Source organism: Apus apus, chromosome 27 (genome assembly GCF_020740795.1).
Source record: "Apus apus isolate bApuApu2 chromosome 27, bApuApu2.pri.cur, whole genome shotgun sequence".
NCBI lineage: Eukaryota > Metazoa > Chordata > Aves > Apodiformes > Apodidae > Apus > Apus apus.
In genome coordinates this window covers 729,088-750,844 of record NC_067308.1, presented here as the reverse complement: position 1 = coordinate 750,844, position 21,757 = coordinate 729,088, and the positions used below count along the sequence as shown (strand labels likewise).

The 21,757-nt window shown below is 51.5% G+C and overlaps 2 protein-coding genes across 2 annotated transcripts; one reads left to right on the top strand and one right to left on the bottom strand.

The window, feature by feature from the left end:
• Window positions 1–604: 604 nt before the first annotated feature.
• On the bottom strand, window positions 605–2,509 carry LOC127394915 (keratin-associated protein 10-7-like). The gene has a single exon (XM_051641223.1). The coding sequence runs from the start codon at window positions 2,507–2,509 to the stop codon at window positions 605–607; it is 1,905 nt and encodes a 634-aa protein (XP_051497183.1).
• Window positions 2,510–19,482: 16,973 nt separating this feature from the next.
• On the top strand, window positions 19,483–21,416 carry CRNN (cornulin). Its single transcript, XM_051641222.1, has 3 exons — window positions 19,483–19,620; window positions 20,226–20,492; window positions 20,613–21,416. The coding sequence occupies exons 1-3, from the start codon at window positions 19,483–19,485 to the stop codon at window positions 21,414–21,416; spliced, it is 1,209 nt and encodes a 402-aa protein (XP_051497182.1).
• The last annotated feature ends 341 nt before the right edge of the window (window positions 21,417–21,757 follow it).

Below are 21,757 nucleotides of genomic sequence, written 5' to 3'. Positions count from 1 at the left end.
ACACAAACCATCCCCTCTCCCTGCAATCATCTGGGGTGGCCCAGACGAATCCCAGGTCTCCAGCTACTGCCTGAGACCTTCCCCTGGATTCCAGCAGGAGCTGCCACTCCACAGAGATCAGGGAGAAAGGAAAAAGAGAAAGTGTGACCGGGGCGGGGGATGCAAAAGCAAAGGAAACACTTGCAGACAGCTGATGTCAAGAGGTTTTTTTATTATTGCTTCATAGAAGAAAAGGAGAAGATGGGAAGAAAGGACCAAGAGGGGAATCCCACCATCCCCATCAGTGCAAAGAATGACAGAATCTCTCTCCCAGGCAAGAATTCCTGGGGGCACAAAATCAATTGGTTACAGGCTACAAGGAAAGGCACTGCTCTTGAGGTAAGTACAGAAGAAATGATGCAGAACTTGAGGAAAACCAGTTTTCCAAAGAGGATTTACTCTTCCTAGGACAGGAAGGGCACTAGGACAACAAAGATGTGAGGAAGATGTTGGCAGGTTGAGGGATCTGAAAACCATTTTCATTTCTTAGTTGTTGGAGATTCCACAGGGCAATGGCACCATGGAGTGAGATCCCTCTGTGGTGGGGTCCCACCAAAGCAGCTCCTCAAGGAGCCCTGCACTTGTATTTACGGAAGCAGACATCTCCACAGGAGATGGAGCAGCGTGGGGCACAGAAAGAGGAGCCCAGATCCACACATAGAGGGACGGGCCGTGCAAGGCATGGGGTGGGACAGGAGTCAACACACCTGGTCACAGCCTGAACAGCCCCACAGCAGGGATCCACACACCTGGTGATGCATTTGGCCACCTCCTGGCAGCAAGGATCTACACACCTGGTGGTGCATTTGGCCACCTCCTGGCAGCAAGGGTCCACACACCTGGTGGTGCACTTGGTCACCTCCTGGCAGCAAGGGTCAACGCAGGTGGTGGCACACTTGGTGACCTCCTGGCAGCAAGGATCTACACACCTGGTGGTGCACTTGGTGACCTCCTGGCAGCAAGGATCTACACACCTGGTGGTGCACTTGGTGACCTCCTGACAGCAAGGGTCCACACATCTGGTGGTGCACTTGGTGACCTCCTGGCAGCAAGGATCTACACACCTGGTGGTGCACTTGGTGACCTCCTGGCAGCAAGGGTCCACACACCTGGTAGTGCACTTGGTGACCTCCTGGCAGCAAGGGTCCACACACCTGGTGGTGCACTTGGTGACCTCCTGGCAGCAAGGGTCCACACATCTGGTGGTGCACTTGGTGACCTCCTGGCAGCAAGGGTCCACACATCTGGTGGTGTATCTAGTCACTTGCCCACAGCAGGGATCCACAGACTGAGAAATGTATCTGGCCAAAGCTTCATAGCATGGATTCACACACCTGGTGGTGCACTTGGGCACCCTGTCACAGCATGGATCCACACATGTCGTGGTGCATCTGGTGACGCCTCCACAGCATGGATCAATGCGCCTGGTGGTGCATTTGGCCACTTGGTTGCAGCATGGATCCACACATGTGGTAGCACATCTGGTCACAGGTCTGCAGCATGGATCTACACATCTGGTGATGCACTTGGTGACTTGCTGGCAGCAAGGGTCTACACATCTGGTGGTGCACTTGGTGACCTCCTGGCAGCAAGGGTCAACGCAGGTGGTGGCACACTTGGTGACTTCCTGGCAGCAAGGGTCTACACACCTGGTGGTGCACTTGGTGACTTCCTGGCAGCAAGGGTCTACACACCTGGTGGTGCACTTGGTGACTTCCTGGCAGCAAGGGTCTACACACCTGGTGGTGCACTTGGTGACTTCCTGGCAGCAAGGCTCTACACACCTGGTGGTGCACTTGGTGACCTCTTGGCAGCAAGGGTCCACACATCTGGTGGTGCACTTGGTGACATCCTGGCAGCAAGGGTCTACACACCTGGTGGTGCACTTGGTGACGTCCTGGCAGCAAGGGTCTACACACCTGGTGGTGCACTTGGTGACCTCCTGGCAGCAAGGGTCTACACACCTGGTGGTGCACTTGGTGACCTCCTGGCAGCAAGGGTCCACACACCTGGTGGTGCACTTGGTGACCTCCTGGCAGCAAGGGTCCACACATCTGGTGGTGCACTTGGTGATGTCCTGGCAGCAGGGATCTTTGCAGGTGGTGGTGCACTTGGTGACATCTTCACAGCAGGACTCTTGGCATCTGGTGCTGCACTCTGTCACCTTGCAGATGCAGGGGTTGGCACATGGAGTCCTGCACTTGGCCACTTCACAGGGGGTGACCCCAAGGCGACAGGGATCCAGGCACTGGGCACCCTGGGTTACCCCCAGAGCACCCAGGTTCAGGTAGGTGGTGGTGCCCTGGGGAACTGTAGCATAGCAGCAGGGGTTGAGGCGCGGGCGCAAGCTCCGGGAGTTACAGATGTTGCCACAGGAATCCACGCGTCTCCTCACAGGACAAGTCCTCACCAAGACTTTGGGAGGGGGAATGCAGACTTGTCTCACCTGGCAACCATCTTGGCGACGCATCTTTGAGGGAGGGGTAAGGTCTGAAAGCAGGAAGGGAACAGACTTTGTGCAGAACATGCAGCTTTCACAAAGCTATTTCATCCACCCAGTTTTTCCGGTGGGACACTGAACCATCTACTGGGCAAGCAGCCTGAAATCCACAGCAGGGCACTGATCCCAGATGGAAGCATCTTAGGTGAGATGGATCTGCTGCCTGCCCACACATTTCATAGAGCCATGGAATGGTTTGGTTGGAAGGGACCTCAAAGATCATTCAGTCCCACCCATGGCAGGGACACCTCCCACCAGCCCAGGTTGCTCCAAGCCCCATCCAACCTGCCCTTCAACACTGCCAGGGATGGGGCAGCCACAGCTTCCCTGGGCAACCTGGCCCAGGGTCTCACCATCCTCATAGTGAAGAATTTCAAACAACTTCTTCTCAAAACAGAAAAGTGGTGTTATTGGACTCGGAGGAACTGCAGGATCTGGAGATGGCTGCCACCTGCCCACAGCTCCCCTTGGATTGGGATTAACTCTTTGACATCACTTCCCGATTTCCACCCACAAAGGACACCACTAGGCTTCTGCTACTGCCCTGGCCACACGTGGGTCCTCAACTGGAGGACATGAGTGGAGGCTTCATGCTGGAAAACTTCCATGAGGAAAGGATCCGATGCTCACAGAGCAGCTGCTTTCCCACCTCTCCCACAGAAGTTCTCCTCACCCAGCCTTCCTCCCAGGCATTGCTTACCCTTGCAGCCTCCAAGTCTCCACTTCTTATCTTCCCTCCCACTTTTTGCCTTTGAAGTCCCAGCCTTGCCTTTTGATCTCCCTCAAACCCAGTAATTTCCTGGTTACAAGAAGGTAGCCATGGCACTGGGGAAAGAGAGAGGTTGGTCCACTCTTGGCTGCCCTTAGACACATCTTGATGGAGAAAGCAATTGCAAAACACACACCAAACAAAGCCTGGCAGGAGGTGGAATGAATATTCACCCTTAACTCATCTCCTTGTAAAACACCAACACACAAATTCTCCCCCAGCAGAAGCACACGACTTGTTTCTGCAGACACTTCAAAATTCAGTCACCCCAACCACTACGTTCCCTCCCACTAAACCCAGAGAGACTTACCCTGTTCACCACCAGCAACTAGGAAATGAAACAAAAATGGTTTGAGGAACACTACAATATGAACCCTTTTATACGATTTCAGAGCCTGTGTCTCCGGAAGTGAGACACCTCAGGGGTATGGAAATACAATATTTTAATAATCCAGAGCTGCTCCACCTCCAATCCTTCAATTACTTCCTTACATTATAATTTTTTTAGGAAACTTGGCCACTGGGGTTGGACATGCGACTCCATGACTGCTGCCTGTGAGCTGGAATTCCAGCTCCACATTTCCTATGGGGGATGAGGGACAAGGAACTGATGATCCAGCCTGGAAACAATCCCCCTTGGGATTAAACTTTGTTTTGATAGAAGTTAATTTGGCACCTTTTCTTGCACGTGTCCTCTGAGCAGCCACACTGGGATAAGAGATGGGACAGGACTCAGTGAGCAGCTTTTTCCTGCTCTACTGCTCAAGTTTGGTGACTCTTGCTAGAACAATATCCCTCCTGCTGAGAGTTTTTTTCCAAATAATCTGGTCAGAACTTCCCTCGTTGCAATTTGCCTCTCACCCAGTCTCTGGACACCTCCAAGAAGAGCCTCTCCATGAACACCCTGTAGATAGCTGCAAGGAGCCCATCTCTGCTCCTCAACCAAGTGCAGTGCACCAGCACAACCACACTTTGTTAGGATTTTGGCAGCCAGGGAAGTCTTCACATCCTTTTTAAGACCTTCAGTGTCACTTAAGCTCCTTCTGTGACTTCCAGGACCACTTCCACTGTGGTGGCCCATCTCTATGCAGTGACACTCTGGGGTGATGAACCATTCATGTTGGGTGCTCTGACCACAGTGCCCATGGTAGTGGCTCTTCCTGGTTTGCTGGGCACATTTTTACTGTCTAATGGGCTAAACCAAGACCAAGCTACAGCCCTCAGAGTGAAAACAGTGAACTGGGCATGACTGGGTAGGGTTTTCTGCCTGCCACAACTGCAGGCAAGATGTTCTCCTCTGGAAACCCCTCGTTATACAAGAGAGAACCAACTGCATTGCCTGGGAGAGATCAAAGACTCTGGAACTTCCTTCTCTGCTCGCTCTGAACTTGCCTGAAGTCACTTGGTGACACAAACATGGAACCAGTATGACTTGCGTGCAGAGACAAGGGCATAAATCATCTGGAGAGGAAGGCTCTTGTGTCTGTGCATTCTTCTCCCTTTAAATGCAGGTTCCCGTGCTGCTGAGCACTGTGGTGTCCACTCTAGTTGGTGATTTAAGTCAAAACTGGTAAATGTGGGATGTGTGACCCCTTGGGTTGCCAGGTCACTGCTGACCATGTTCATTTCAATTAATCCTTGGTATAATTCAGGTGATTTTGGTAAACCTGTGGGCTGAAGGGAAAAGGGTGGTGGTCACCCAAATGCTCTTCAGGGGGGTAACTCCACAAGGATCAACATCATGGTGATTGGAGCTCATGTTTCTTCAGTCAGAGCTTCAGCAGAAAATCATGGAATGGTTTGGGTTGGAAGGGACCTGAAAGATCATCCGGTCCCACGCCCTGCATGGGCAGGGACACCTCCCACCAGCCCAGGTTGTTCCAAGCCCCATCCAACCTGCCCTTGGACACTCCCAGGGATGCAGCTTCCACAACATCCCTGAGCAACCTGTTCCAGCATCTCACCACCCTCTGAGTGAAGAAAATGCAAAACGTCACAAGACCAGAGATGATACAAGAGTTTCCAAAACTACATCAAGACGTTCCTGCCGCCCTTAGACCGTGACGAGCCCCATCGCTGAACAGGATGGTGGCAGGGACACAAAGAGGTCAGATATGGCTAAAAATAAAAGAATCCCCCAGATCCCACATCCCATCCTGTCTCTAATGGCCCGCAGGATGTTTTACCATCACCGAGAGACTGCCCCATGAGTGGTTGACTATTTGAGAGCAAGGCCACTCATTTCCCACATTCCTCTCTGATGTCAGTCCCGCCGAAGGGCCACGTGAAGTCCCCAAGCCATCTTGGCTCACTCCAGGTTATGCTACAGCCACGAAAATAGCCAGTTTCCATTTAAAATAATTAGTCAAATAATCCATCACAGGGCAGAGGTGGAGCAGGGCTGGGATAGCAAGGAGTAGCTTGTGTGCCTGGAGCACCTCAACTCCTGAGGCCAAGCTCTTGAATATACAAGGCAGGTCCCAGGTTACAGCTGCTCTGACTGCTCCCTGCCTTCATTTGCTGATACCGAGCTGGGTGAGTATCTCTGGGACTCTTCTGATCTGAACCTACTCCTGGTGTGAGTTTCCTGCTGTTTGCTGGAATAAATCCCTGCTCTTGCACCTCCTCGGTGATGAGGGTTTGAAAGACTAATAACCTTCCTTTGCCCTTATTTTGTCTCTATTTCCATGGATGCTCTGAAAAATGCTTCCTCCTTGTCTCCACACTGGATTTAGAGAAGTAAAATAATCATCTTGCTCATCAAGCACCTACACCCAGGCAAGAGGTGGAACTGCTCTGCATGTAGTTATCATCTGAGTGGTGAAGAGACTACAGCAGCTGAGGTCCCAGGTAAGACTGCCCAGCCTCCTGGGGGTGACCTGCTGGAGAGCAGCTCTGGGGAGAAGGACTACGGGGTCCTGGTGGGCACCAGGCTGACCATGAGCCCACAATGTGCCTTTGTGGCCAAGAAGGCCAATGGCATCCTGGGATGCATCAAGAATAATGTGGCCAGTGGGTGAAGGAAGGTTCTCCTGCCCCTCTGTCCTGGTAGAGATGAAGGGACTGGAGCATCTGCCCATTGAGGAAAGGCTGAGGGATCTGGGGCTGTTCAGCTGGAGAGGAGGAGATTGAGGGGGGATCTCATCAGTGCTGTTCAGTATCTCCAGGGGATGTCAGGAGGGTGGGACCAGACTCTTCTCAGCAGTGCCCAGTGACAGGATGAGGGGCAATGGGCACAAGCTGGAGCACAGGAGGGTCAAGTTAAAGAGAAGGAGAAACTTCTTTGCTGTGAGGGTGACAGAGCCCTGGGACAGGCTGCCCAGAGAGGCTGTGGAGTCTCCTTCTTTGGAGACATTTCAAACCCAACTGGACATGGTCCTGTGGGAGCTACTGTAGGTGACCCTGCCCTGGCAGGGGGTCAGACTGGATGATCTCCAGAGGTCCCTTCCAACCCTGACCACTCTGAGTCTAAAAAAAAACCAACAAAACAATCCACCCAGCAGCTTCATCTTTCACCTGTCTTGCCTGTTGCTGCTTTTAGCCACAAGAGAAGTGGGATGGTGAAAGCTGCACCTCCTGAGATGGTTGTTCTCCTGCAAGGGAGCTTCAGGACAAGGTGAAAACACCTTGGAAAAGAGAGGGGATTAACTTGAAGTTTAGAAACCTGCTGAAAATCAAATCCAGGGCTACCTGGACAAGAAAAAGCTGCTAGAGTGAGACTGTTTGGCTGGAAACAGATTGTATGGGGGGGGAAAGTCTGAGTTTGGAAGTTTATACAGGAAAACAGGATGACTGAAACTCTTTCCACAAGGAGTGGTTGCAGAAATTGGAAAAACAAAACTACAACCAGCATTTTTTTCTCTCTATTCCTAATTTCACCACCAAATGGTGGCACAAGCTGCAAACATCTTGCTGGAGAATTCCCCAGCCAAAAAAAAACAACACAATAAAAATGCAAGGGCTAATGCTTTGGGTCAGCAGACACCAAACTGCTCCTTTTCTTGCAGGCAGAGATGTCCTCTCACTGCAAGTTGCCCAGCCTGCCTGCCCCTGCCTGCCCAGGGCAGGCTGCCCACGCCCACGCTTGCCTCCCAGCGGACCTGGATGTCTGTCCTGAGCAGGACATGCAGCCCTGCCCTGTGCAGACCTTCCAGTCAGGCCCCTGCCCATACCAGGGTGCAGGCAGCTGCCTGGATGATTGTCCTCAGGTTGTGCCCTCCTGCCCACCTCCTGCTGTCCCGGTGCCACTTCCACGTGTCACCACCTGCGTGTGCCCAGCAGCAACCTCCTCTGACCCCCCTCAAAGCAAGGGAGGGACCAACTTCTGCCTGCCCACAGCCTTACTAGTGGAGTCCTGCACCCTTGAGACAGCTGGGAATTGTGTGGAAACCTTCCCCTTCCAGCACCCAATCTCACCAGTGAATCCCTGCCTCCCTGAGACAGATGGGACCTGCATGGAGAACATCCCCTTGCAGTACCCAGTCCTGACCACGGAGCCCTGCACCCTCGAGATAGTCGAGATCTCCACCGAGGACCCCTGTGGTGCTGAGGGGGTGACCATGGGGGATCCCTACCCCACCCAGCACTCTGCTACGTGCCTGGATCCCTGCACATCCCAAGGAGCGATTTGCACGGAGCCACGTGTGCCCCAGCCTGTCGCTGCATCCATGGGGACATGCACACCCCAGGGCACCGTGGAGGTCTGCACACCCCAGGGGACCTCAGAACCCATGGAGACCTGCTCAACCAAGGCCCCAGCCAAAGGGGTCCCATCCCCACGAGCACCCTTCCGCCTGGACACCCACACAGCTGCCATCGTTGAGAGGTGCCTTTCCAGGTGCCAAAAGTGGCTACGAGACATGAAATGAAGGTGGGATCAGGGGGCACCCAGGAGAGAAGACACTTCCCTGCATAAACAAGACCTTCTCCAGGGAGTTTCTGGTGTGTAACAACAAGAGAGAAAATTGCCTCATGTTAAATAAAAAAGCCCAACTTCTCAATCATCTGTTAATTACGGCTCTTATTATTATTGCCTAATATTAATTGCAATATTATTGGCAAAAGTGCAATGCAAGTTCTTAGTTGCATTCACCCATTTCATCATCTTTCACCTTTTTGCTTCCCACAGCCAAATAACTGCTTTCATAACCTGCTTGAAATTCAGTTATGATTTTGCCTTTGGGTTTTCTATCCTCTGCTTTTTTAATGGCCTTTTAGATGGAAATCATTAGGAGAGCATTGAGAAAAGTAGCTCAAAGGCAGCGTTTTAACACAGCTTGAGAAAGGTCTTCTAAGGAGACAGAAGATGACAGCATTTAGGGTGAAGAAAGGGCAAGTGCTGAACTGAAAGAAGTTGCAGAAAGCACCAGGAGAAAAATAATGCTGAGAAATGGGAGCTTTGTTGCACAATGTCCAGTTGAAGACTGGGTTAAAAAGCTAATTAAATATTTTAATCACGTAGCAGCTTTCCCCAGAAAGTTGGAAGGTGGGGAGACCCTGAAATAGGTTGCCCAGAGAAGCTGTGGCTGCCCCATCCCTGGCAGTGTTGAAGGGCAGGTTGGATGGGGCTTGGAGCAACCTGGGCTGGTGGGAGGTGTCCCTGCCCATCCAGAGGGGTGGGACTGGATGGTCTTCAGATCATGGAATGGTTTGGGTTGGAAGGGACCTTGAAGACCACCTAAATGTTCCACTAGATGGTCTTCAAGGTGGCTGCTCCATCCCTGGAAGTGTCCAAGGGCAGGTTGGATGGGGTTGGAGCAACCTGGGCTGGTGGGAGGTGTCCCTGCCCATGCAGGGGGGTTGGATCCAGATGATCTTGAAGGTCCCTCCAACCCAACCCATTCCAGATTCCATGATTTTCTGCTGAAGCTCTGACTCAAGGAACATCAGATAGCTCCATCACCATGATGTTGCCTTGATCCTTGGGGAGTTATCCCTTCAAAGAGCAACTGGGTGACTACCACCCTGGTCCTAGAACCAGAGTTCTCTCTATATATATCAGCAGTGACCTGATGCAGTGGATGGATAAAACTTTTCAGAAGTTCTAGAAAGACCAGGGGTGAAAATATCCTCATTATTTCTGCACCTGCCTGTGTGGAATTGATACAATAGCTGAGATTTCTTGCCCAGCCCTGTCAGACTTGGTGGTGGCACCCAGGGCTCTCCTGGTGGTCACGAGTTGCTGTTTGCTGCCATCACAAGAAGTTTCTGCTCCAGCTCAGAGCAGCCTGGAAAAATGAGAAGAACCAGCCCAGATATCCATAAACAGCTGCTCAGTGGAAGTTCTTCTCACTGGATGATGACACTTAGTTTGCTGGGTCTTTAACATCTGCTGTTAGAGAGGATTTTCCTGCCTCTAAACACACATCAAATAAAACACCTCCACGTGTTAATGTTCTCTGTGTATTTGCAGAGAGAAGAAACAAGCCCTTTGAGTGCAGCAATAACTGCAGCTTATTGGATTGAGGGAATAAATCTTGAGGAATCTGAAGAGCTTGGCAGCTGTTTCCTGGTTTCTCCTCAGTAAATAAATCACCAGACACCATTCTCAAGACACACTGTCAGATTATCCTGCCTGAAACTACATCTATCAGCCATTATGTTGCAATAAGGCTCTTCTGAGAGTTAGATTAGATCTGCAGAATTAGACTTTGGGAACATCTATAAATCAACCATTAGTGAAGACAAACCCTAGGGACATAAAAATGACAGGTAAAGATGAAGCAGCAAGGATGAGAAGCAGAGGGATGGTGTTTACTTCATCAAATGTGCCCGTGCAAAGCCACAGAATTATGGAATGATGGGATGGTTTGGTTGGAAGGGACCTTCAAGATCATCCTGTTCCAACCCGCCCTGCATGGGCAGGGACACCTCCCACCAGCCCAGGCTGCTCCAAGCCCCATCCAACCTGCCCTTCAACACTGCCAGGGATGGGGCAGCCACAGTTTCCCTGGGCAACCTGGCCCAGGCTCTCCCCACCCTCACCCTCCTCAATTCCCTCCTCATCTCCAACCTCCAGCTCCCTCTCCCAGTTTTCATCCCTCCCCCTCATCCCATCCCTCCCTGCCCTTGTCCCAAGCCCCTCCCCAGCTTTCCTGGAGCCCCTTCAGGCACTGGAAGCTGCTCTAAGGTCTCCCTGGAGCCTTCTCCTCTCCAGGCTCAACACCCCAACTCTCCCAGCCTGGCTCCAGAGCTGCTCCAGCCCAAGGATCATCTCTGTGCCCTCCTCTCCACGAGCTCCATGTCCTTCTTATGTTGGGGGCTCCAGATCTGGATGCAGCTCTGCAGGTGGGTTCTCATGAGAGCAGAGTAGATGGGGAGAATCACCCTGAAGGCTTTCAAGACCAAGGTGGAGGTCTCCTAAGCTCTTTGAAGAACTCTACCGTCCACCCAGGGCCACATTTGTGTCATGTTTTATATGGAAACTAAATCTAGAAAACATCTGTTTGCTGGGTGCATGGACTGTAGTTTCTGGGAGCATCTCTTCACTCAAGCAACCTGCATCAGAGATGGTCTCTGTGACTGAGCTGCCATGCCCTGGTCCCAGGCCTGGGCCTGCAGTGCTGGTGGGAAAGCAACAAAGTAAGAAGAGGACCAGACCCAGCTGGATCCTTTTGCTGCTCCGTGTTATCTGGAGATGTTCTGTGCTTGCATCTCAAAAGCCTGTTCCTTGCCTTCTCCAGCTCTTCATTCCTTTGCCAGTTCTCATGTTCCCCTCACCATGATCTCCTCCCCTCACCCATCTCTTATTATTCCTCCCACATGACACCTCATCAGGAGTATAATTGGTACAGCTGGAAGAGGCAGCAGCTGTGATTGTGGGATTCCAAACATATCAGCTGGTAATTTACCCTTTTCCTCTCAGAGGAAGGAAAGGACAAAACACCATCCAACCAGGAATGACCAAACTTGGTTTGCAAACAAAGTTGAGGATCTCATTTCCCAGTCAATGGCCAACAAGGCTGAGAACTTGTCTATGGACATCTCAGCTGGAACTGAGATGAATCCTGGAGGCCCCAACATGAGTAGGACAAGGAGCTCCCAGAGAGAGTCCAGAGAAGATCATGGAGGTGATCCAAGGCTGGAGCAGCTCTGCTCTGGAGACAGGCTGGGAGAGTTGGGGGTGTCCAGCCTGGAGAAGGTTCCAGGGAGACCTTAGAGCACCTTTTCTGTGATGGTGGTGAGACCCCTGGCTCAGGTTGCATGAGGCTTGGAGCAACCTGGGCTGGTGGGAGGTGTCCCTGCCCATGCAGGGGGGTGGATCTAGATGATCTTTGAGGCCCCTTCCAACCCAAATCAGTCTGTGAAGGACCACATCAGCACCCCAGAGCTGGGACTGCTTTTTCCATGGCGCCTCATGAGTCACTTTAGGAAGTGGATCCTCCAGAGCAGGCCAAGTGCTGCACATCTGCACTTGCAGCAGTGCCAGTCTGGATTCCACATTCTCCTCCCCTGAATCACCAGCTCCACAAGGTCTTCCAGACACACAGAAGAGCCTGACAAGTCCAGTTAAAACCAGCATTTCCCACTCTTCATTAAAAGCAGAGAGGTCAACACCCCTTAGCACACCTGAACAGGTAAATTAGGTTATGGTGGGGGGATTTGGGTTATGGCTGGACTTGATGATCTTCAAGGTCTCTTCCAACCAGAACGATTCTGAGTCTATCAACTCTTCACACCTCTCCAGAGCTGCACTAAGGAGCATTTCACAAAAAATGACAAGTTCACCCATTCCCATATTGGCTCCAAATTCCCTTTTTCTTCACCCCATTTTTTTCAGGCTCCCATCCAGCACATTCCTGGGCTCAGCACCAGGTGACTCCTGCCCACGGGCTGTGACCAGTTGGTTTCGAGTTGGAGACAGCTCTAAAACCCAGCACAAACCTCCACCTGGGCAAGAATTGTCAGAGAAAGGCTGGGAGAGTCTGACCCAGCCCAGCACCTCCCCTGCTCCCTCCTTCCCAGTGTAAACAAACAGAAAAGCTGCTCTGAATCAAGGCAGACCACAGGCAGAACTGGTAGAGCCTGGTTTCCACCATCTGTCTTGTGTCCAACAGCCTGATGATGGGAGACCTGATCAGTCCTTTCTGCTGCAGCAGCATGAACCAAACCTCGACTGATTTGCATGCAGAGATTTTGGCATTTGAACCACCACACTGTGTCAAATCTGCATGCAAATAATAGGTTAAAAGGTTAAAATTGGAACCGTGGAAGCTTGACTTCCTGGGAAAGCCAGGCTGAAGAAAGGTGAGTCCTTATGACATAAAGCAACCAGTTGAATTCCTTTGCTGTGAGGGTGAGGAGACCCTGGGCCAGGTTGCCCAGGGAAGCTGAGGCTGCCCCATCCCTGGCAGTGTTGAAGGGCAGGTTGGATGGGGCTTGGAGCAACCTGGGCTGGTGGGAGGTGTCCCTGCCCATGCAGGGGGTTGGATCTAGATGGTCTTTAAGGTCCCCCCAACCCAAACCATTCCATGGTTCTATGATTCCCTGTCTGGACATCTCTGGAAAAAACGAGTGGAGCAGGCAGGAGATGTGTTCCTGCAGCAGCAGAGAGCAGGACAAGGAGCACCAGCTGCCTTCTACCTGCCTCTCCTCACCCCCCCAGCCCTGTGCCAGCAGCTCCCAGCCCTGCACTGCTCACCTCAGTGGGCGCTGCCCCATTTGTGGCCCTGCCAGGCAAGCTCCATCTTGTCCCAGAGCACCCACTCCCATCCTCACCTGCCAGTTCCACACAAGACCTTGTTCCTCCCCAGTAGCACCTTGCCCAGACAGATCCACCTTCACCAGTCCAGCTATCCTAGGGTTTCCAGCAAGTCACCTTTCCCAACATGTCCCCTCTGCCCCAGACGACACTCCCATGGTTGCAGCACATCCACCTCTGAGAGCTTTGTTGTTGTTTCCTCTCCACCCACCCTTGATGCTCCTGTGATCACTCCTTGGTGGCCAGATGCCAGCAGAAAGCAGCTTTCCACCCCAACCAGAGAAGGCAAGAAACCTCAGACTTTAAACTATTGCCCAAAATTGCCTCTTCTTCCCAAAACAAGTGAGCAAAAAGAACTGAAATCTGAAATCTTCCTGCTGCTGTGCTGGGCAGGGAGGAAGTTAACGGGCAAAGGCACCAAGATTGTTCCCACCACCAAGGGGAGCAGCTGGAACAAGTGCAGCCCATGACTCACTTCCACCACGGCCACGAGAGGCGAGTCAGGTCTCCACCAAACCCTCAGCTTTCAAGTGGAGCAAGCCAGCAGAGACCACAACTGAGCAAACTAACCTGGTCCATCCCAGCCCATCTCCACCACTGACGGCCCTGGGATGAGGCAGCGAGCTCCATGGGTGGCAGGAGAAAACTGCCACTGCCTCCATCCCAAGCCAAGGTCCCTCCACGTGGCAGAGGTGGCTCTGAGCCCAGAATGATACCCTAGACGAAGAAAAGCATCGAATCCCACAGTGGTTTGGGTTGGAAGGGACCATAAAGATCATCTAGATCCAACCCCCTGCATGGGCAGGGACACCTCCCACCAGCCCAGGCTGCTCCAAGCCCCATCCAACCCGTCCTTGGACACCTCCAGGGATGGAGAAGCCACCTGAAGGATCATCTGGGTGGTCTTTAAGGTCCCTTCCAGCCCAAAACATCCCATGATCTAAAGACCATCCAGTCCCACCACAGGCAGGGACACCTCCCACCAGCCCAGGCTGCTCCAAGCCCCATCCAACCTGCCCTTCAACACTGCCAGGGATGGGGCAGCCACAGCTTCCCTGGGCAACCTGGCCCAGGGTCTCATCACCCTCACAGCCAAAAATTTCCTCCCAACATCCGACCTAAATCTCCCCTTTTGAAGTTTAAATCCATGACTTGAAATGAGAATAAAAACAGGACTTAAAGTCTTCTGGGCTGGAGGTAACGAGTAGTAGTTGTCTGATTCATCTTGTCTTGATCATCTGTCAGTTGATACAAACTATACAGAACTTCTGAGTTCCTTTGCACCTTCCAAAAATATCATTTACTCCATGACAGATTCTGGGGTTTGAATCAAAACATCCAGCTGGAACAAGTTATGAGCAAAAAAGCAGCACAGAAAAATCCTCCCTTCACAAGGAGGATGAGAAGAAGAAGATGAGCCCAGACACCTGTGCCCCTCCATGAGCTGTAGGGTACAAATGAAAAGGAAAAGTTTAATTAACTTCTCCTTAAGTGCAGTTAACATATGTATTAAAACAGTCTCAAAACAAGGAAAGTATCCTCCAAAGCCTCGTTTCAACCAAGAGATTAATTCCTAATTTTAATGCTGGGATTATTCAAATGCAGAGAGAATCTTTTGGCTGTGAAAGGCATCGCTTGCTGACTTTCAGTGTGTTACCACAGGGAGCCTCAGAATCCAATTATCTCTGAAGAAATATGTTAATATGTTCATTAACATGTAAAAAAAAGAAGGGGAAACCTGCATGAGAGAAAAGCTGATGTCTTGCACTGCTTAATGTCACCAGGAATCAGCAATAAAGCAGGTTACAACAGAAATCACTTGCTGAAAGACCCAAGCAGCCCAGGAATAGAAAGCATTTTATTGCAATTAGCTTAATTCCTGATAATGACAGAGATGGAGTGATAAAAGTCCCTGGCTAATGAGCTCCAGCCCTGAAAAAATGCAGGAATTGGGGTTTTTTTGTGTGTGTGGAAGGAGACAAGAAACAGGAGGTAAACCTGAAGCTCCCTGTGAACTGCTCTCAGCAAGCTAAAGAAGGAAACCATCAGCAAAGATAGTGGTAGGACAAGGGGTGATGGTTTTAAACTGAGAGAGGGGAGATTTAAGTTGGGTATTGGGATGAAATTCTTCTCTCTCAGGGTGGGGAGGAACTGGGATGGGTTGCCCAGGGTGGTTGTTGATGCCCCATCCCTGGAGGTTTTGGACAAGGTTTTGTGCAACCTGGTCTAGTGGTTGGGTTCCCTGCTCGTGGCAGGGGGGTTGGAGCTGGATGATCTTTAAGGTCCCTTCCAACCTTAATAATTCTCTGAAATAACAGGAAGAAATAGCAAAGGAGGGAGGTTAGGAGGGGAACAACCACCGGGAAACCCTCTGGGCCTCAGGACAGCAGCGTGCAGGCTCTACTCAGAGGTTTACTTCTGCTTTCCACCTCCCCGAGCAAGCCCCGTCCCTCCCAACGCCTCCCAAACCAGTAGTTAAATGTTTCCTCCCATTAAACCCCCAGCGCGGCACTTTCCCTGCTCCATCAGCACCAACCTACACTTCTGCTCTTCCCTGCTGAGCAGGAACAATGGGAGTCGGGCAGGAATAAACAGTCATCTCCTGCTTTATTTTCATGGTGTTGAGAAACTTGACAGCTCTGCCCTAACTCCCACCCCTTGGAGCCCCAGCCCTAAACACCCCAGTCCCAACCCAACCCATCCCACCAACTTCTGGGGGTACTTTTTCTGTGCCCCCTTTCCTCTCCATTGACCAAGGAGCTGAGCAACTTCCCAGACCCACAAGGTCTACACAGAATGAGTGGGGTTGGAAGGGACCTCTAAGGGTCATCTGGTCTTCAGACAGAAGAGAGGAAAACAACCCTGGACTATCTAAGGAGACCTCAGTTTTCTACTTATATTTTCAAATAAAAGAACTTTAGGTGAGGTTGCTTTACCTGAAGTTTTCCACTTTGAGATGCAGCAGGAGAAATTAAAGCACCACTTCAGTTGTAGACCCTCAGCAACCCCCAGAGTGCTAAAACCAGCCACCAAGTTATTTGAAAGCCACACACTTGGATTTTCCACACCTTGCTTTTTTTTTTCCTTGCACAGCTGACACAAACCTTGCTCCCAATGACCACACCAAAGTCCCAGAGCTGCTCTGGTGTCACCTCCAGTTTCACCCAAGCCTTGGGGAACAAAGCTCCCCTCATGTGAACGTACACACCAGGATTGGGATTTGCACTTAGGATTCTCTTTATGCCCAAAAACCAAAGGTGAATTGGACAGATGGGGATAAATTTAGGCCACCAAACTGCTTCAAGGAAGCCACCAGAGAGCATTTTCCCAGTCTGCCTCTCCAGAGAAGCTGGTTTGCCCAGTGCCTCAAATGTGTTTCCTACTGGTGAGCTCAGAAAACTGAACTCCCACAGCAAACTCCATCTCACTTGGGAAGAGCCCTGGACTTGTTCCCTCCCCAGTCATCCCCACACCTTACCTCCACATCTCCATGGTGACTCCACCTTGGAAAACCAGCCCTTTTTGGCTGCTTCAAATGTCCCAAAAAGTCCCAAAGGCTTTATTCTTCTCTCCAGGGCCAGTGGCTCGGCAAGGGAAGGAGCAATCCTCATGCTAAAACAAAACACTGCCCCAAAATTTGGATTTCCAGCACCAAAACCCCTTGAAGGTCCTTGGGAATCTCTCAGCACAGCCCTGGAGGCTGCTGGGTCCCTTTGATACTGGGAGAAAGGTGAGAAATTGGAGCTGAAGCTTTATCTCAGCCCAAGGTGCCGTGTATTAATTGGTTAAAGTGATTTGGCTCTGCTAGAAAAGCAGTTTGGAGGGCAAAGAGCAGGACAAACGCTGCTTTTGGGTTGGAGAGGAGGAATATCAGCTGCTTCCCAGACCCTTTTCAGGGAGAAACCCCTCCCAGCCCCATCCCAATTCAATCCCCCCCCAGCATCATTGCAAACAGGTGTGAGCTGGTGCAAAACCTGCTCCTGGGTGCAAACCAGGTGTGAGCTGGTGCAAAACCTGCTCCTGGGTGCAAACCAGGTGTGAGCTGGTGCAAAACCTCCTCTTCTATGTGCAAACCAGGCATGAGCTGGTGCAAAACCTCTTCTTCTACGTGCAAACCAGGTGTGAGCACTTTTCTTCACGTGTCATTTGACCCTCCAACCTTCTCTGCTTCATGAAGCACGTAGGGAATCCTGTACAACACAAACCTGTCATTGTCTAGGGTTGTCTCCAAGAGGAGAAACCACCCTGCTCAGGCTCTGGGTGGTTTGGCTTGAAATAACTTCAGCAAGAACATCCTCAACTGCTTCTGCCTCTCCGAGGTGCCCCAGTAATTGCCCCCAATTACCCTGCAGCTTCAGGAGAAGGTTTGCAGCAAACATGCCACATGGTAGAAGAAAGAGGGACATGGTTTAGCATCAGACTCTGTAGAGTTGGGTTAATCGTTGGACTTGATTATCTTAAAGGTCTTCTCCAACCAGAACTCCTTGGTGTTTCTCTGATCAGTGGTGTCTTTCCATGCAGGTGTGAGAGACAGAAATAGAAGGGAGATCAGGGCTCCTCCCCAGGCACTGCCCACTCTGGCTGACAGGAGAGCTGCCTGATGGCACCTGGGGTTAAACTTGTGATTAGAAACATCTCAGCTTCAGGGCAGAGAAAAAGGAGCCCTGAGCTCGAGAGGGCTGAACACACAACCCAAGGACAGGACAACTTGCCAACCCTCCTGCCCCTGCAGCCTCCCAGTTACTCCTTCCAGTCCTTCCCAGTGCATCTGTAAGGATTTCACATAATCCAAGAGGGACTCATGTACCTCCCCCTGCTGGGCATGGAGCAACCCAGGGCATCTTCCTGAAGGTTGGACTGGATGACCTTGAAAGGTCCCTTCCAGCCCAAACCATTCTATGATTTTCCTGGAAGTGGCTTTTTTAGGGTTGTTTTTTTTAGAACAAAACTGGAGGCATTTTACCTTCTGTGCTCCAAACACCTTGTCATTTCAAAGCTCTATGGATTTCTGATCTCACCTTTTTCCAGGCTGTATTGGCCAAGAAGAAGACTTTCAAAAATTAAAAGCTAAAGTCGGGACCTCTGAAAATCTTTACCTCTCTTGGGCTCCCAGTTAACTCACTGGGCTCCAGTATGGTGGCCTCACCCGCAGGACACAAGGTTGCAGCAGGAGCTGGTGCTGGACACTGCAGGAGTTTAAGTCCCTTCCTTTCTATGTGCCTCAGTTTCCCCTTTAGGTACCTGGGGGATGGAGCCCACCATGCCCCCAGCTGCTCCCTGGCCCTGGGACACACCATGTCACCCCTCTGTCCTCCTCCAAGTGCCACTTGGTGGCACTGCTTGAACAGGTTTCTTTGCTCAATGCCTCCCTCTCAGCGGGATCCAGAAGAGGGAGTTTCTGGAAGGAATCTCATTCATCCTGGCATCACAATCTCCTCATTTTCCTTCCTTTGTTTTTTTGTTGTTTTTTTTTTTCTCTTTCTTCCCCCTGATTCACCTCGGGTTGTCTCCTCCCCTGCGTGACAGTCCCTGGGGATCTCCCAAAACACATTTGCCCAACACAAGTCCTGGGTGTTGTTCAAGCAGCACCTTAAACTTAATCCTCCAGTGATAAAAATAACCTTTTCTGTCAAATTCCTCTGAAGTGTGTCTGTAGGTGGGGCGAGGAAGGATCAGGCACTGACTCCAGAACAAAGCATCAAAGCTGAAGTTAATGAGAAAGAGACTAATGAAGACAGGGGGGTGACAATGTCATTGGGTGAGGGTGGCCCCACTGGAGGGGTGTCTCCCCTGGGAGATGCAGGTTGGGATCCTCAACTCTATATAAAGACAGTCAAGGGTTGATCTGCTCAACTGCTCTCCTGAAGCTCAGCACTCCTGCTCCTCACCCAGGTAAGCCTGGATGGACTTTTCACACTCTCTGACTTTGCTCCCAGAAGCTTCTGGCCATGAGGATGTCCCTGGAGCTGCTAAAGGAAAGTACTGCTACTAATAAAAGAGATCTGGAGTTGCCCTGTTCCACACTTCGTTCCAGATGAGCTCCATTCCCAGCTCTGCTCCAGGAAAAGCCAAATGAGATATTTTTTTTCTCTCCTCTCTTCCTGTGTGTCTCCAGCCTTGCAGGTCTGGCTGTTCCTCACCTCCTCATCACCCTGGTCCTCACACCTGGCCACCTCTGCAGCCCAGTTTCATTTTTTGTATTTGTTTTTTTCCTGTGAGATCCTACTTGCTCTCTCTCTCTTCCCTTCCCTTGTACAGTTTCATTTTCTCTGTCCCCTTCTCCTGCTCTAGCCAGGGGGGTTGGACTAGATGACCTTCAGGGGTCCCTTCCAGCCCTGACCACTCTGTGACTCTTCTCTCTGTCTGTCCAGCTGTGTTGTTTAAGAGGAACTTACCTGAAAACCAGCAAATAAACAAAAAAAGCCCCTTTTTTGTCAGTGTTTTTCTTGCAGGCTGCCTCAGTTTTGCAGGGAGATGTCCCAGCCCCAGGAAAACATGGATGGCATCATCTCTGCTTTCTACATGTGCACCAGGAGGGATGGGAAGTGCAGCCCCCTGAGCCTGGAGGAGCTGAGGTACCTCATGGAGCAGGAGTTTGCTGAGGCCATGGAGGTGAGAGTCCAGCCCCACCACCAGCACCCACCATGGGCTGGTGTCTTTTGGCTGCAGGGTTGGGATTGGGAGCACGGTAGGGTGGGCAAAGCCCACTGGCTGTCAAGGCCAGTCAGGTCCCTGGAAAAGGCCCAGATGCCTTCAAAGGACAAGAGGAAATGGCCTCAAGCTGCCTCGGGCGAAATTTAGGTTGGATATTAGAAGAAACTTCTTCCCCAAAAGGACTGTCAGGCCCAGCCATGGGCTGCCCAGGGAGGTGATTGCATCACCACCTCTGCAGGTGTTTCAAAGCCATGTAGATGTGGTGCTGAGGGACATGGGTTAGCAGTGGACTCCGCACAGCTGGGTTAATGGTTGGACTCAATGATCTTGAAGCTCCTTTCCAACCAGAAGTATTCTGTGGAAGCCCAGGATCTGCAGGGAAGAGGAGAGGCTGTTCAGTCTTCCAGTGCCAGAGGCTTGTAGAGCTTCGTGTGGGGAGCTACACAAGTCATGGTGGTGGGGGAACAAAGGGCTGGATTTCTGTCCAGAGACTGCTTGAGTTCTCCCAGAGAGATGGCCCAAAAGGCTTCTGGGCTTGGCCAACACTGTTTGTCTCTTTACAGAACCCCCAGGACCCCAAAACTGTCAAGAAGGTGCTGTGCTTCCTGGATGACAACAGCAACTGCAGGGTTGACTTCAGAGAGTTGCTCAGTCTGGTTTTCCGCGTGGCCAAGGCTTGTTACCAGCCACTCCAGCAGCACCAGGGACCAGAAGATCATCAAGAGCTGATAAAGCAAGAGAAGGCAGTTGGGGAGCAGCCACTGGGGCTGCAAGCACAGGGGAGGGTCTTCCACAATGAGCAAGTCCATGAGCAGGATGTGAGCAATCAGGTCCAGGACCCAAATGACCACCAAATCCAGGAGGCTGAGACACAGGAGCAGGACCAGGACAACCATCAAACCCAGGAAGCTGAGACACCAAAGCAGGACCCAGACACCCATCAAACCCAGGAAGATGAGACATCAAAGCAAGATCGGGACACACATCAAACCCAAGAGGGCGAGACATCAAAGCAGGATCGGGACACACGTCAAACCCAGGAGGGTGAGACATCAAAGCAGGATCAGGACACACGTCAAACCCAAGAGGGTGAGACACCAAAGCAGGATCAGGACACACGTCAAACCCAGGAGGGTGAGACACCAAAGCAGGACCCAGACAACCATCAAACCCAGGAGGGTGAGAAACCAGAGCAAGAAGAGGACACCCATCAGGATGATGGGACTGAAGCGCCAGGAGGGGATCCAGAGAGAGGTGAGATCCTGGGCACTGCAACCCCAGAGCAGGACAGAAATACCCATAAGGCTGAAGTGACTGAGATGCCAAAACAGGACCCAAAACCCCACCTGACCAAAGAAACTGGTGTACCAAGACAGGGTTCAAATGACTATCAGAGCCCAGAGATGGAGTCAGAAGAGCAGGACCTGAACTGTCCCTCTGAGACACAAGGGAGAGACCCAAACAAAGAGACCCAGGTCTGTGAGGCCCCTTGGCATGACCCCAACTCCAGCAAGGCCCAGAAGCTGCTGCCCCCACAGTTGGGTGCAAGCCCCCGTTGGGATCCCAAGCTCCAGGGATCACTCCATGACCCAACTTTCCATCATCTCCCTGAATCCAAGGTGCTGGAGCAGGAGCACAGTGAGGCAGAGGCTCCATCATGTCCAGCACAACAACAACAAGACCCTCATCACCAAAGACAACCCACGATGGAGCAACAGCTCCTACAGCCTCTGTACCAGTGGCCACCACAGTAGTAAAGGCTGAAACAAGCCCAAGTGAGGCTGTTGCTCCTGTGAGGAGCTCCACCTGTCCAGCCTCACCCTGGGTTTTGCATTTCTACCTGTCACAACTTGTTTTATCTCTTATTAACCCCTGGGCTTCACTCCCCTGAGCTCTGCATGACTAGAGACCTTCCCTCTTGGAGACCTCTCTTACCCTGCATTAGGTTGTCTCTGCCTGTCTAAGCAAAGCAATAAAACTGAAGGCAAAAGGGTGCAGTGTTCCCATATGTTATAGAGTAATGGAATGGTTTGGGTTGGAGGAACCCCAAAACTCACTCAGTCCCACCCCCTGCCACAGGCAGGGACACCTCCCA

Bases quoted from the DNA above. Each gene is read 5' to 3' on its own strand.
- LOC127394915 (XM_051641223.1), bottom strand. From the start codon at position 2,509: ATGCGTCGCCAAGATGGTTGCCAGGTGAGACAAGTCTGCATTCCCCCT.
- CRNN (XM_051641222.1), top strand. From the start codon at position 19,483: ATGTCCCAGCCCCAGGAAAACATGGATGGCATCATCTCTGCTTTCTAC. The intron at 19,621-20,225 runs GTGAGAGTCCAG...GTCTCTTTACAG, and splicing joins AGTTTGCTGAGGCCATGGAG to AACCCCCAGGACCCCAAAAC. The intron at 20,493-20,612 runs GTCCAGGACCCA...CATCAAACCCAG, and splicing joins AGCAGGATGTGAGCAATCAG to GAAGATGAGACATCAAAGCA.